General features: G+C 59.3%; 1 protein-coding gene across 8 annotated transcripts in view; it reads left to right on the top strand.

Annotated features, from left to right (window-relative positions):
* Positions 1 to 14,749, top strand: part of TSC2 (TSC complex subunit 2) — a 42,284-nt gene that overhangs the window by 6,184 nt on the left and 21,351 nt on the right. For all 8 annotated transcript variants that reach the window (XM_010387865.2, XM_010387864.2, XM_010387863.2 and 5 more), the window contains exons 4-16: positions 238 to 348; positions 1,175 to 1,319; positions 1,904 to 2,021; positions 2,709 to 2,757; positions 3,156 to 3,281; positions 3,609 to 3,682; positions 6,216 to 6,342; positions 8,066 to 8,209; positions 9,539 to 9,676; positions 10,154 to 10,257; positions 10,627 to 10,708; positions 11,937 to 12,092; positions 12,894 to 13,010. In XM_010387865.2, coding sequence (XP_010386167.2) covers positions 238 to 348; positions 1,175 to 1,319; positions 1,904 to 2,021; positions 2,709 to 2,757; positions 3,156 to 3,281; positions 3,609 to 3,682; positions 6,216 to 6,342; positions 8,066 to 8,209; positions 9,539 to 9,676; positions 10,154 to 10,257; positions 10,627 to 10,708; positions 11,937 to 12,092; positions 12,894 to 13,010 — 1,491 coding nt within the window. The remainder of the gene's footprint in view (positions 1 to 237; positions 349 to 1,174; positions 1,320 to 1,903; positions 2,022 to 2,708; positions 2,758 to 3,155; positions 3,282 to 3,608; positions 3,683 to 6,215; positions 6,343 to 8,065; positions 8,210 to 9,538; positions 9,677 to 10,153; positions 10,258 to 10,626; positions 10,709 to 11,936; positions 12,093 to 12,893; positions 13,011 to 14,749) is intronic.

Raw genomic sequence — 14,749 nt, 5'->3', positions numbered from 1 at the left:
TGGTGGGGGTTAAAGGGACGTGCTGGGGTTTGAGGCAGCTCTGAGCCATTCGTCCTCCCAAGCCTGTGGTCATCTCATGCTGCAGGAGACACAGGAGATACGAGCTTTAGAGGTGGGGCTCTAAGTCCCAAGCCCCCGTTGTTCCACCCTGTCCTTTGCTCACGGCACTGTTCCAGTTGTCGGGGCCAGGGTTCTTGGAGAGCACATCCTCACCGCTGTCCCCTCTGCTGGTGACAGCACGCAGTGGAAGCACTCTGGAAGGCGGTCGCGGATCTGCTGCAGCCAGAACGGCCGCTGGAGGCCCGGCACGCGGTGCTGGCTCTGCTGAAGGCCATCGTTCAGGGGCAGGTAAGCCCCGGGGTGACGCTGGGAGGGGTGACGTCAGGCCACCCACTGACCGTCCTGTCCCTGCTGGGCCGTGTTTGGACTCCTGCCTCAGTGAGTTGCTGGGCACAGGGTCTAGGGGCCGACGGGCTCTGGAGCTGGACGGCCTGTGGGGTCTCCTGTTGGCATGAGGTCTGTGTGACCGTGGCCACCCTGCCTCCTCGCCGGTAAACAGATGGTCGCTGCACTTTCCTCTCACGGGATGTTCTGGGGATCATGAGGCAGTTCTCGCAGAGTGCTGAGACCGTACCTGGCAGCTGGTGTGGGGCTGCGTGTTGTGTTGCCCTTGCACCCTTTCGGGGCTGCTGCCCTGCTCACTGCTTTCCAGCTGTGCTGGTCTTGGCTGGCCCTGAACACCCAGGCCTCTTGGTGTTCCTGCCTCCCCTGGTTGGCCACTTCCACTCCTTCATGTCCCAGCTGCTCAGAAGGGCCGTCCACTCTCACAGGCTCTCCGGGGCTTCCCCACTTAGGCTTTGTCCTCAGTCTGTGAGCACAAGGCTGTCTGCCCTGGACCGAGTGCAGGGGTCGGGCAGGAGCTGTGTGGTCTCCTGCTCTGTGCCACCCGCTGTGCCAGGTCCCAACACACAGCTGTTGCTTCCCATCCACCAGTGCATCCAGCCCCCTGCCCTGAACACCACTGATGCTGCAGACCTGTCCCTTGCAGGGCGCTCCTGTGGGAAGGAGAGGGGACCAGGGCTGGAGTCCGGGCGCCCCTGCACTTCAGGGACTTCTTGTCAGCTGTGTGGGAGACGCTGGCAGGCTCTGCTGATCCTGTGGCTTTTGTCTTTAGGGCGAGCGTTTGGGGGTCCTCAGAGCCCTCTTCTTTAAGGTCATCAAGGATTACCCTTCCAACGAAGACCTCCACGAAAGGCTGGATGTTTTCAAGGCCCTCACAGACAATGGGAGACACATCACCTACTTGGAGGAAGAGCTAGGTGGGTGCCACATTGGGTGTGAGGTTTCTGGGATGGGAAGGACCTGGGGCTGGGGAGGGGCTGCAGTTCTCAGGGATGGCGGGTAGCGGGTATGCCCATGCTGCTGCCTGCACCTGGGCTCATCTGCGTGGCCTGAGTGGCCCCGAAGCACGTGTTAAGCCGGCCAGGTGCCCACCATCAGGTTTCCTGTCTGAGGTGACATGGCTGGCTGCCAAGTGTGCACACATCTCCTCCGAGCAGCGCTCTGGTAGGGGTGGGGAACGCCCAGGAATCTGGTGATGTCGGTGTCTACCAGCCTTAGGTCAGGCCCTGAGTGTACGGCACACACTCCTGCTGCCGCCTCGGTGCAGACCCTCTGTGCAGCCCCAGGAGTGGTAGATCCTAGTGTCCATGCGTAGCCGGCCTGCCTGGGCTCCCCTGAGCCTCTTCGGGCCCAGTGCGTGGTCTGCCTGTTGCTGCCGGGGGACTGATGATGTGATTTCTGGCAGTGACGGGTTTGGACACACTCTCCTGCGTGGGGAGGTGGAGGTGAGTGGGATATGTAGATTCGGCACCCTCGCAAACCGCCGCCGTTTCTCCCCCAGCGGACTTTGTCCTGCAGTGGATGGATGTCGGCTTGTCCTCGGAATTCCTTCTGGTGCTGGTGAACTTGGTCAAATTCAACAGCTGCTACCTCGATGAGTACATCGCAAGGATGGTTCAGTAAGAAAATAATTGAGATCCTGTTCTGATAATGGTCCTAAGTTCAGCTCCGCAGTGAATAAAGTTGTTGAAACCACCAAAAAAATAGAGGTTGGGCTGGGCACAGTGGCTCACGCCTGTAATATTAGCACTTTGGGAGGCCGAGGCAGGCAGATCATGAGGCCAGGAGTTCGAGACCAGCCTGGCCAACATGGTGAAACCCCGTCTTTACTAAAAATACAAAAATTAGCCAGGCATGGTGGTGGGAGCGTGTAATCCCAGCTACTCAGAAGGCTGAGGCAGGAGAATCGTTTGAAATCGGAAGGCAGAGGTTACAGTGAGCGGAGATCATGCCATTGCACTCCAGCCTGGGTGAAACTCCGTCTCAAAAAAAAAACACAGGAAAAGTACGTAGCTGTCGCCTTTTTAGCCATCACCTAATGTCTTGGTTGTCTTTTTGTTGTTGCTCATTCAGAACATTGCACGAGATCTGTGCGGGCTGGGCCTCTGTCTCACGCACGCTGAACACCCAGCACCGAGAGCAGTGGCTGGCGCATAGCAGGCACCTGAGTGCTTGCTGGGTGGGTGGGACCCCCAGGGAGGATGAGCCGTGTGTGTTATTGGCATCATAGAGTGACTAAACCACAGCCCGTGGCGGCTCGGACCTCCAGGCCGCGCTGCCGGGACTGAGCTTGCTGCTCCCTGCAGGATGATCTGCCTGCTCTGCGTCCGGACTGCGTCCTCTGTGGACATAGAGGTCAGTGCCTCCCCTCCCCAGGGCTGGCCCCTTTCACCCTGGTTTCTGGGAGGCTGGGGCTTGGGGATTGAGCCCTGTGTGCCAGCTGCTGGTTGTGTGGCCCTGGGCAAGCTGCTCGATCTCTTTGAGCCTCAGGAGTCCTCCATGTAGGTCAGGATAGCCGGGCGCCTCCATGTGGAGTTGTAGCTCAGGGTGGATGACAGCATCGATGACCCACAGTGACAGGGATGTCAGGTGCTTCCCACATGCTCGCTCGCCTGGTGGCTTGGAGAGAGGCTGCTATGGCAGTGGGGAGAGGTGGCAGCACAGGCTGAAGGAGGTGGGAAGGAGGCCTGGGTGTCCTCTCCTGTGGGGAGGAGCTGGGTAGGACCGGCGTGAGCCATCTCCCTCTCCACCAGGTCTCCCTGCAGGTGCTGGACGCCGTGGTCTGCTACAACTGCCTGCCGGCTGAGAGCCTCCCGCTGTTCATCGTCACCCTCTGCCGCACCATCAACGTCAAGGAGCTCTGCGAGCCTTGCTGGAAGGTGGGGTCTCTGAAACTGCTCTGGAAGGTTCCTGAGGGCACATGGACGGGACAAGGGCCATCTTGTCTCCCATGAATGGCTGTCTGATTCTTGGGGCAGCCAGACAATGGCCTGCTGAGGGACAGCCAGGGTCATTTTCCCAGTTTAGCTGAGGTTAGGGTTTTGGTGGCATTTTGAGAACCCTGCTGCCTCTGTATTTGGGAGGAGATGGTGGCGAGCTGGCTGGACCTTGGGTGGCTACAGGGCAGCGGCCAAGTGGGGCCAGCAGAGGGACTGGGGCTGGGGGCGAGGCTTGTGCCAGCCCCTGACATGCATGGTGTCTTGCAGCTGATGCGGAACCTCCTTGGCACCCACCTGGGCCACAGTGCCATCTACAACATGTGCCACCTCATGGAGGACAGGTGAGTGTGGTGGGCGGGGCGCAGGGCGGTGAGGCCAGCGCGGCCCTCGGGGCGTCCCTGGTGTCCTTGCTGGGCACACACTGGCTTAGAGAAGCGTTGTCCTTTTGGGCAGCTGTTCCAGAGGCTGCCACCAGAGCGAAGCCCATGACTTCTAGGAGCGAGCCCCGGTCCTCTCCTTCCTCCAACAGAATATCCACACCCAGCTCAGTGCCTGCCCCACGCTCAGACGTCCTCCAGCGCGCTCCCCCACGGCTTAGCCTGTTACAAGGCAAGGCTCGAGGTCTTGGCCTTGACGCTGCCCTTGCCCCTCACCCCCAGAGCCAGACTGTGGCCACTTCTGCTCCTTTATCCCTGAGAGATGACTCAGCTCTGCGCATGCCCTGGCCTCCCACCCTTGCTGCCAGATCCCCTTCCTCCTGCTCTCCTGTATCCATCCACGCCTCCTGAAGCCCATTCCATGCAGCACCCGAGTGGCCTGTGTCACCCTTTGTCGGAAGCCAGATGACTCCCAGTGCCCTCAGGGTGCAAGCTCCTCCCATGGAACCAGCCCTGGGGCCCAGCCCTGCCTTAGCCCTTTTATCTCTCCCAGCCCTGCCTCACTCCTTCCCTCCATCCACGGAACCAGGCCGTGGGGCCCAGCCCTGCCTCAGCCCCTGCATCTCTCCTTCCCTCCATCCATGGAGCCGGGTCCTGGGGGCCCAGCCCTGCCTCATCCCCTGCATCTCTCCTTCCCTCCATCCACGGAACCAGGTCCTGGGGCCCAGCCCTGCCTCAGCCCCTGCATCTCTCCTTCCCTCCATCCATGGAACCAGGTCCTGGGGGCCAGCCCTGCCTCAGCCCTTTTATCTCTCCCAGCCCTGCCTCACTCCTTCCCTCCATCCACGGAACCAGGCCCTGGGGCCCAGCCCTGCCTCAGCCCCTGCATCTCTCCTTCCCTCCATCCATGGAGCCGGGTCCTGGGGGCCCAGCCCTGCCTCAACCCCTGCATCTCTCCTTCCCTCCATCCATGGAACCAGGTCCTGGGGCCCAGCCCTGCCTCAGCCCCTGCATCTCTCCTTCCCTCCATCCATGGAACCGGGTCCTGGGGGCCCAGCCCTGCCTCAGCCTCTGCATCTCTCCTTCCCTCCATCCACGGAACCAGGTCCTGGGGCCCAGCCCTGCCTCAGCCCCTGCATCTCTCCTTCCCTCCATCCATGGAACCAGGTCCTGGGGGCCCAGCTGTGCCTCAGCCCTGCCTCAGCCCCTGCATCTCTCCCTCCCTCCTCCCATAGAACCAGACCCTGGGTCCCAGCCTTGCCTCAGCCCCTGCATCTCTCCTTCCCTCCATCCATGGAGCCGGGTCCTGGGGGCCCAGCCCTGCCTCAACCCCTGCATCTCTCCTTCCCTCCATCCATGGAACCAGGTCCTGGGGGCCCAGCTGTGCCTCAGCCCTGCCTCAGCCCCTGCATCTCTCCCTCCCTCCTCCCATAGAACCAGACCCTGGGTCCCAGCCTTGCCTCAGCCCCTGCATCTCTCCTTCCCTCCATCCATGGAACCGGGTCCTGGGGGCCCAGCCCTGCCTCAGCCCCTGCATCTCTCCTTCCCTCCATCCATGGAACCAGGTCCTGGGGGCCCAGCTGTGCCTCAGCCCTGCCTCAGCCCCTGCATCTCTCCCTCCCTCCTCCCATAGAACCAGACCCTGGGTCCCAGCCCTGCCTCAGCCCTGCATCTCTCCTTCCCTCCATCCATGGAACCAGGTCCTGGGTCCCAGCCCTGCCTCAGCCCTGCATCTCTCCTTCCCTCCATCCATGGAACCAGGCCCTGGGGCCCAGCCCTGCCTCAGCCCCTGCATCTCTCCTTCCCTCCATCCATGGAACCAGGCCCTGGGGCCCAGCCCTGCCTCAGCCCTGCATCTCTCCTTCCCTCCATCCATGGAACCAGGCCCTGGGGCCCAGCCCTGCCTCAGCCCCTGCATCTCTCCTTCCCTCCATCCATGGAACCAGGCCCTGGGGCCCAGCCCTGCCTCAGCCCTGCATCTCTCCTTTCCTCCGTCTTGCCTTCTCCCATCCACCAAGGGCTTGCGCATGTCCTGATTCCTCTTACGAGCAGGTTCTTCCACCTTTGCCGAGTTCCTCTGTTCCCTGAGGTCTTAGCGTGGCCACTAACTCCCCCTCCCTGAGTAGTTTTTGCCATGGCTTTTCTTCTTGGCTGTGATTGGAGGAAGAGATTTTGTGTTTACCTGGGAGATGGTGTGGCTGGTGCCTGTCTCCCCCAGACTGTGAGGCTGTGGGCCATCCCTCTCACCGCGTTCCTGTCCCTGGCATGACCTGTAGCTCACAGCGTGGTCAGCAGTGATGGGCTGCCGCCTGTGTGTGAGAGTGAACGAGAGCGTTACCGCTGGCCTCTGTTCCCTGCCCTTCCCCAGCAGTGCTCTGGCCCCCCAAGCACAGGGACCTCTGGGGCTGCTGTAGGAGCCTTGGCAGCCTCACACGTCCACGGCGGACCCTGGGCCAGAGCCCTGCTCACATTGTGTCTCTCTGGGGCACACTTTCAGAGCCTACATGGAGGACGCGCCCCTGCTGAGAGGAGCCGTGTTTTTTGTGGGCATGGCTCTCTGGGGAGCCCACCGGCTCTATTCTCTCAGGAACTCACCGACATCGGTGCTGCCATCATTTTACCAGGTAAGGCGGTTTCCGTGTGCAATGAGCTGGCAGGAACGGGAGAGCTCCCCTCAGGCCTGCCCACCCACCCCACCGGGGGTCCTGCTGCAGGGGGTGCCGTAGGCCTTTCCAGGTAGTTGCTTTGCAACTAGGGGTGAGGTTTGGGGCCCTGTGAAGGCTTTAGTCTTTTTTGTTTTTTTTTTTTGAGAAGGAGCTCTGCTCTTTTTGCTTGGCTGACTGCAGTCTCCGCCTCCCAGTTCAAGTGATTCTGTTGCCTCAGCCTCCTGAGTAGCTGTGATTACAGGTGCCTGCCACCACGCCTGGCTAATTTTGTGTTTTTACTAGAGACTGGGTTTCGCCATGTTGGCCAGGCTGGTGTCGAATTCCTGACCTCAAGTGATCCGCCCACCTCAGACCCCCAAAGTGCTGAGATTACAGGTGTGAGCCCCCATGCCTGGCCAAATACTTCATTCTGTCTCTTTTTTTTTTTTTTTTTTGGAGACAGAGTTTGTCTCTTGTTGCCCAGGCTGGAGTGCAATGGCGCGATCTCGGCTCGCTGCAACCTCCGCCTCCCCGGTTCAAGCAATTCTGCCTCTGCCTCCTGAGGAGCTGGGATTATCGGTGCCTGCCACAATGCCTGGCTAATGGTTTTTTTTTTTGAGACGGAGTTTCGCTCTTGTTGCCCGGGCTGGAGTGTAATGGTGCGATCTTGGCTCAGTGCAACCTCTGCCTCCTGAGTAGCTGGGGTTACAGGCATGCTCCACTATGCACAGCTCATTTTGTATTTTTAGTAGAGACGGGGTTTCTCCGTGTTGGTCTCGAACTCCTGACCTCAGGTAATCCGCCAGTGTCGGCCTCCCAAAGTGCTGGGATTACAGGTGTGAGCCACTGCGGCTGGCCAAGGCTAATGTTTTTGTAATTTTGGTAGAGATGGGGTTTCACCATGTTGGTCAGACTGGTCTTGAACTCCTGAGCTCAGGTGATCCACCCGCCTTGGCCTCCCAAAGTGCTGAGATTATAGGCGTGAGCCACTGCGCCCGGCCCAAAGGCTTTATTCTCAAGCAAACCTTATATCTTGCGAGTTGCACCTTCTGGAGTTGGCAGTGGAGGGGCGAGTGCTGCCTCTGGGGTGGCCATTCTCTTGCTGTTGGTGGTGCTGTTTTGTTGAGTGCTGATCTTGCCCTGTCTCTGCAGTGGCGCCTGGCACAGATGCCGGTGTATAGCTTCAGTTTCCGTGCTCTGATGACAGGGTGCTTTTCGTGTCTGTCCTCGTTCGGTGCTCACAGCTCCCTGGAGGGTGGGGCGAGCGCACTGTCCTGGTTTTACAGTGATGGGCTGTGGTGCGGATCACAGGGCTTTCCTGATTCTCTGCTCTCCCTGCTACACTCCTCCTGTAGAGGGGCTGGGGAGATGTTGTCTTTGTGCTCAGCTTGCAACAGAACTCAGGGCAGCTTTCAGGTGCTGCTGCGCTGGCCCACCGGGTGCCCAGGATTCAGTTGCTGGTCTATCCGAGTCAGGGACTTTGCAGGCAGGCGTGGGATGGGGCCCTGTCTGGGTCCTGACTGTGCTGGAGCATGTAGAAACTCCTCCTGGGCGCCCCACATGCTGTTCTGTGGCCCCGATGCATGTGTGGTGGGCACTGTGGCCTCAGGTGTGCTACTCCCGGTCCCAAGGGTGACTGGGAGGGCGTCCCACAGTGAGCAAGCAGCTCTGACCCTGTGTGCTGGCCGGGCTCATGTTCCAGGCCATGGCATGTCCGAACGAGGTGGTGTCCTATGAGATCGTCCTGTCCATCACCAGGCTCATCAAGAAGTATAGGAAGGAGCTCCAGGTGGTGACGTGGGACATTCTGCTGAACATCATCGAACGGCTCCTTCAGCAGCTCCAGGTGGGGTGGGGGCGGGAGCTCCAGGGAGCACCGGGACCCCAGACAGGCAGGCTTGGCCCACTTGGAAGATGGTACCTTGGGCCCCATCTCTGGTGGTCCCACAGAGACTGCTGGAACCGTGTTCTCTGGGGATTCACAGTGTTGCGCATCCACCTTCCACTGCAGACAGATCTGATTTTTCCAGACGTGCTGCATCATTTTGGCCCCAGACAGGAATATGCAGTAGGTGAGCCGGGGCTGGGCCACTGTTGCCCACAGTCTGCAGAGTGACCTGCAGGCCACCTTCATGGCCTGAGTGGGCCCCGGCACAGTTCCCAGAGGGATGCCAGTGTGGCTTTGGCGTGACTTTGGAGGACCGCATTAGTCGAGTCTGCTAACCACAGCTTTTTTTTTTTTTTTTTTTTTTGAGATGGAGTCTCGCTCTGCTGCCCAGGCTGGAGTGCAGTGGCCGGATCTCAGCTCACTGCAAGCTCTGCCTCCCGGGTTTACGCCATTCTCCTGCCTCAGCCTCCCGAGGAGCTGGGACTGCAGGCGCCCGCCACCTCGCCCGGCTAGTTTTTTGTATTTTTTAGTAGAGACGGGGTTTCACCGTGTTCGCCAGGATGGTCTCGATCTCCCGACCTCGTGATCTGCCCGTCTCGGCCTCCCAAAGTGCTGGGATTACGGCTTGAGCCACCGCGCCCGGCCGCTAACCGCAGCTTTAAGGAGGACTCCACAGCCACACAGGCTCATCAGCACGGGGTCCTGGGGAGGCGAGGCTGGTATCCAGCAGCCTCACAACTGTGCCTTTTCCCAGAGCCTGGGGTGGGCGATGTACAGGAAGACAGGTATTGGAAGGGAGGCTGGGACTTAGCAGGGACTGAAGTCCTCTCAGGGCCTGTCGCTGGGCCAGAGCATTGTCCCTGACCACTGGCCAGAGGATGCTGCAGCACTGAGTGGCAATGGCAGAGGCCATAGCCTGGGGCTTCTAGAAGAGGCTGGACTGGGGAGAGGCAAGAAAGGCTTGTAGTTGTGGCTACTCTTGGCCCTCCTGCCCGAGCTTCCTTCTTGGCCCAGCTGCGTGGGCACAGCCAGGATTCCCTGGGGGTGGGGTACGGGCAGGAACAGCAGCTGCCATCACAGCTACTGTGGCCTCTGGAGAGGATCTGGGGGGTATCTCAACCCATGTAGCCCAGAGTGGCCTGAGAGGGCCGGGGGCACCCCATGCGGCCCGGTGTAGCGTGAGAGGGCTGAGGGCGTCCTCCTGCGGCGGGTGCGTAGCCAGGCCTCTGGTGCCGAGTCCCTGCTGGGAGTAGAAGTCAGCCTGTGTCATGGTTCCTGGTACTGCAGACCTTGGACAGCCCGGAGCTCAAGACCATCGTCCATGACCTGCTGACCACGGTGGAGGAGCTGTGTGACCAGAATGAGTTCCACGGGTCTCAGGAGAGATACTTTGAACTGGTGGAGAGATGTGCAGACCAGAGACCTGTGAGACCCCTTCCTGGGTGGGGCCTTTGGGCTTTGGCTGGTGAGGAGGGGCCGGGTGCTGGGTGAAATGCAGCTTTCTGAGCCTCGGATTTCCTGGTTTCTGCACTCGGGCAGGGAAGGCTGCTGGGGCGCTGGCGGGCGGAGCGTGTGTTTGCTAACAAGTGCGGTGTCAGCCCACCCGTCGGTTTCCTCCCACCTATGTGGAGGAAGCTTCCGTCCGGCTCCGTGGAGTCCTGTGGCTCCCAGGCGGGTGCAGGCATTTTGCCAGGAACACTCAGCTTAGGACCCAGGCTTTTCCATGGGTTTGGACGCGCGTCTTCCCCACTGCCAGCAGTGCCTTTGTGGCTGTGGGCTGTGGGCTGCAGGCTGTGACGCAGCTGGGCTCTGACAGCAAACCGGCCTCTCAGCCTGCAGCCCAGTGTAGAGAAGGGGAGCGCCGGAGGGGCAGAGGGGCAACACAGGCTCTTCTTTTGACAGGAGTCCTCCCTCCTGAACCTGATCTCCTATAGAGCACAGTCCATTCACCCGGCCAAGGACGGCTGGATTCAGAACCTGCAGGCGCTGATGGAGAGATTCTTCAGGTAGGGCGTCCTCTGCAGCCTTGCCTGGCACCTGGAGCCTGGCCCTGTCTCTGTCTGGGGCCCACCGGGGCTGGGTCTCAGGATGCCCGATGAGCAGGGTCCCCGTCTCTGCCTCTGGAGAGCCCCGGCTCTGGGTGAGCAGGTGCTAGCTTGCTTTCCCGTCCAGCAGGACGTCCTCTCATGACGCCACTGGGCTGCCTCCTATGGGGGGTGGTCTAGAGAGACACGTCCTGGGAGGCAGAGCTCTGTGCCCTGTGTGCCTGGATGCGGGAGGACCCAGAGTCGGGCTGGCCTGTGCCAGGCGGACAGGCTGGTGCGGGGCTGTGGCCGGGCACTCCCCACCCGCCCCAGCAGGCTGCTGTCCCACAGGAGCGAGTCCCGAGGTGCCGTACGCATCAAGGTCCTGGATGTGCTGTCCTTTGTGCTGCTCATCAACAGGCAGTTCTACGAGGTGCGTGTCCAGGGCGGCCGCACTGGGGGCTCAAGGCTGTTTTTCCATGGGGTGGGCTGTCTCCCTTGCGCACACGCTCCCACAGAGCCGGGCTCTGCCTGGGACTTCGGTCCTGCCGAGCCCTCTGCAGCCCCCCAGTGTGGTCTGTTTACCCCTGTTCATTCGCTGGCTTGCTCATCCTGGGCGCCTCTGCCAGGACTTGACACGTGGCCAAGTAGCAAGGAAGGCACAGTGCCTGCCCTCAGGGAGCTCCAGCCGGGTTGTCACCGAAGACAGGAGCCTTTTAAGAATTCTGTTCAAGTTCATTTAGATCAGTCTCGCATGGGGACGTTGTCTTCTGTTTCTGTCGTGACGTTCACCCTGTGCACCTGGCCTGATCGCCAGCCCTACCTGGTCTCTCTCCTCTGCGGGCTCTCCCTCTCCACTCCCTCCTCTGGGAGCTCTGTGGCCCCAGGCCCACCTTCCTTGAGAGACATTTGTGTGCCTGCCAGCCATACCCCTTTCCCAGGAGGCGCAGCTTAGCTCTGAGACTGTCCCTTCCCACCGCACCCCTCCCTGCAGCCTCGCAGTCCTGCCCTCCTGAGAGCTGCCCACTCTGCTCCTCTCCCCAGCCTCCACTGTCCTTGAATTGCCCTTTTCTGGGCATTGCAATCCCACTTCCCATCTGATGGAGCTAAGGGCTGCCTCCCGGAAGTTCCTCTGGGTCCTCTGGCTTCTCTCATCAGGGCTGGTCTTGTCCTGGTCTCTGTTACTGTGGAACTTTTTACCTGCTTCTGTGAAAACTCACGCTGTCCCCAGCATAGCACGCACACACACACGCACACTCACACATGCACGCACAGGTGCACACACCCACGCATGCATACACCACACGCACTCACCCTCTCACACGCACGCACAGCACCATGTGGGAGGGGTTCTCGGCTGTGACGGTGAAGGGCAGGGCCTCACCTCAGCTGCTCCTTGTGAGTCGTGGGCCCCGTGCCTGTGCCGGGTTGCCCTGCGGTGCTCACCAGCCTTCTGAACGAGGAACTGGACAGGATCCCTGGGAAAGGGCCCTGGGGTCTCTGAGTCACGCTCAGCGGGGGCTTGTGCTCCCTGCCCAGCTGTGCTGAAGGCCTGAGGGACATGTCCGCTGGTTCCAGGTTGGTTCCTGAGGAATTGGAAGTGTCACGAGATGTGGCTCTTGCTGGGCTGGTGCTCACTGGCCTCCCTTGTGCCTGTGCAGGAGGAGCTGATTAACTCAGTGGTCATCTCTCAGCTCTCCCACATCCCCGAGGATAAAGACCACCAGGTCCGAAAGCTGGCCACCCAGTTGCTAGTGGACCTGGCAGAGGGCTGCCACACACACCACTTCAACAGCCTGCTGGACATCATCGAGAAGGTGAGAGCTCTTGCACCCAGGGATGGGTGCTAGGGTGCCAGAGCTCCATGGGCAGAAATGGTCTCTGGGCCGTCTGTCCCCTTCTTCGAGTGACCGGACAGCTGTCTGCGTAGGTGAGGCTCCCCTCCCTGGAGGATGGGTGTCCCGAGGCCTTTGCAGGGCCTGCCACTGCTGGTTTGTGTCCCGACTGAAAGTCCTGGACCTGGGTGTCCTGTCGCACTCTGGGGCAGCTGGTCTGGGCCTCCTGGACCCACGCTGGAGCCCAGACCTGGGGCCGGGGCTTTGGCCTGCCATCCTTCCTGCCCAGCCAATAGCTTGCTCTTTGATTTTCAGGTGCATTTTGGTTTCTGCACAGTCACTCGGGTATAAAGGGTATCTTTGCTTTTGAGAAATAAAGATGAAGGGTGGGCACAGTGGCTTACGCCTGTAATCCCAGCACTTTGGGAGGCCGAGGTGGGTGGATGCCTTAAGGTCAGGAGATCAAGACCAGCCTGGCGAACATGGTGAAATCCCGTCTCTACTAAAAATACAAAAACTAGACATGCGTGGTGGCGGGCGCCTGTAATCCCAGCTGCTCGGGAGGCTGAGGCAGGAGAATCGCTTGAACCTGGGAGGTGAAGGTTGGAGTGAATCCAGATTCTGCCACTGTACTTCAGCCTGGGCGACAGAGCAAGGCTCCGTCTCAAAAAAAAAAAAAAAAAAAAAAAAAAAAGAGAAGGTGTTCGTGGTAGAAAGTGTTCTGACGGCTGTTGCCGCAGAGATCTGTGAGCCTGCATGTAAGTCCTGGCCTTCTCTTTAAAGGTGATGGCCCGCTCCCTCTCCCCACCCCCAGAGCTGGAAGAAAGGGATGTGGCCGCGTACTCGGCCTCCTTGGAGGATGTGAAGACAGCTGTCCTGGGGCTTCTGGTCATCCTTCAGGTGGGTGTCTGCAGGAGGCCTCTGCGCCCTGGCGTGTGGCTGGCTGTTGTCCACCAGCTGCATCTGCGTTGTGTTGGAGTCTCCCCAGCGGGAGCCGGGCCCTGCCTGGGTTTGCTGAGGGTGCAGTGGTCCCGGCAGGCAGCGGAAGCTTCCTGCTCTTGTGGAGGGATGGAAGGAGATCCTGTTGCTTGCCTCTCCTGGTCACAGCAGGGATGCGAGAGGCCCTGTTCTACGCACTGAGCAGAGCCTGTCTGTGTGCTCCTGAGTCAGGGCCGGGACCATGTGCCATCCTGGGCACCCAGCACAGCACCTGGGAAGTAAGGGTGGCCTTCCATTCCCGCCCTGCAGTCTGTTTAGTATTTGCAGCTGTTTTGTTGAGGTTTGATTCACATATCATGCAATTTACCCATTCACAGTGAACAATTCAATGGTTTTCAGTAAATTCACAGAACTCTGTAGCCATCCGCACAGTCAGCTTGAGAACCTCCTGAGCATGCCAGTAGTACACGCTCCCATCCCCTGTTGCTCCCTTACCCCCAGGTACCACCAAGCTGTTTCCTGCCTGTGTGGATTTGCCTACTCTGAACATTTCATGGAAGTGGAGTCACACACAATTCATCCACAAGATGTTGGATGGCAGAACAATTTCCTGTCTTGTGACTGGATTGTTGCATCCAGCGCAATGCATCCAGGCCCATCTAGGTTATGGCAGCTGTCGGTGCTTCCCTCCTTTTCACGGCTGAGTAGTAGTCCATCATCTGGAGGTAGCGCACTTTGTCTATTTGCTTCTCCATTGGTGGACATTTGGCCTGTGTCCGCCTGGCAGCTGCGGTGTTGGTGCTGCTGTGAACCGTCTCCTGTGAGGGCTCCGCCTGCATGTTCACTTCGCCTGGGTCAGCACCTGGGAGCGGATTGTTGGGCCCTAGGTTTAGTCTGCACGTGATGTTTCTAGATGGTACCAGGCTGTTTTCCACTGGTGCTATGCCATTTTCCATCCACTCGAGCAGCATGTAAGGGTTCTGATTTATCTTTTTTTTTTTTGATGCAGTCTCACTCTGTCGCCCAGGCTGGAGCGCAGTGGCGTGATCTTGGCTCACTGCATCCTTCACCTCTTAGGGTTCAGGCAATTCTCCTGCCTCAGCCTCCCGAGTATCTGGGACTACAGGCGCCCACCAACACACTCAGCTAATTGTTTGTATTATTAGTAGAGACTGGGTTTCACCATGTTGGCCAGGCTGGTCTCCAACTCCTGACCTCAGGTGATCCGCCTGCCTCAGCCTCCCATAGTGCTGGGATGACAGGCGTGAGCCCCCGCGCCCACCCTACCTCTAGTTTTCAAAGCCTCACAGCATCACTGAGGGGTGATTGTCAGTGTCAGTATTGTGTAAAATACAACGTTTGAATCAGTTTGCTCAAAAGCTCATCCATAAGATGTTGAATGGTAGAACCATTTCCTGTCGTGTTTATATGTCATGGTGTTTTATTTCTTGCCATGGAATTTTAAAGTGGCGATTAATTTTTTATTATTATTAATATTTTGAGATAAGATCTCACTCTTGTCACCCAGGCTGGGGTGCAGTGCTGTGATCATAGCTTACTGCACCTTCGAACTCCTGTGCTCAAGTGATTGTCCTGCCTCAGCCTCCCAAGTAGCTGCGACCATAGGCACATGTCACACACCTGGCTGATGTTTTCATTTTTGGTAGAGATGGGGTCTTGCTGTGTTGCCCAGGCTGGCA

This window comes from Rhinopithecus roxellana, chromosome 20 (genome assembly GCF_007565055.1).
Source record: "Rhinopithecus roxellana isolate Shanxi Qingling chromosome 20, ASM756505v1, whole genome shotgun sequence".
In the NCBI taxonomy this organism is placed as follows: domain Eukaryota; kingdom Metazoa; phylum Chordata; class Mammalia; order Primates; family Cercopithecidae; genus Rhinopithecus; species Rhinopithecus roxellana.
This window is presented reverse-complemented; position numbering and strand designations above follow the sequence as displayed.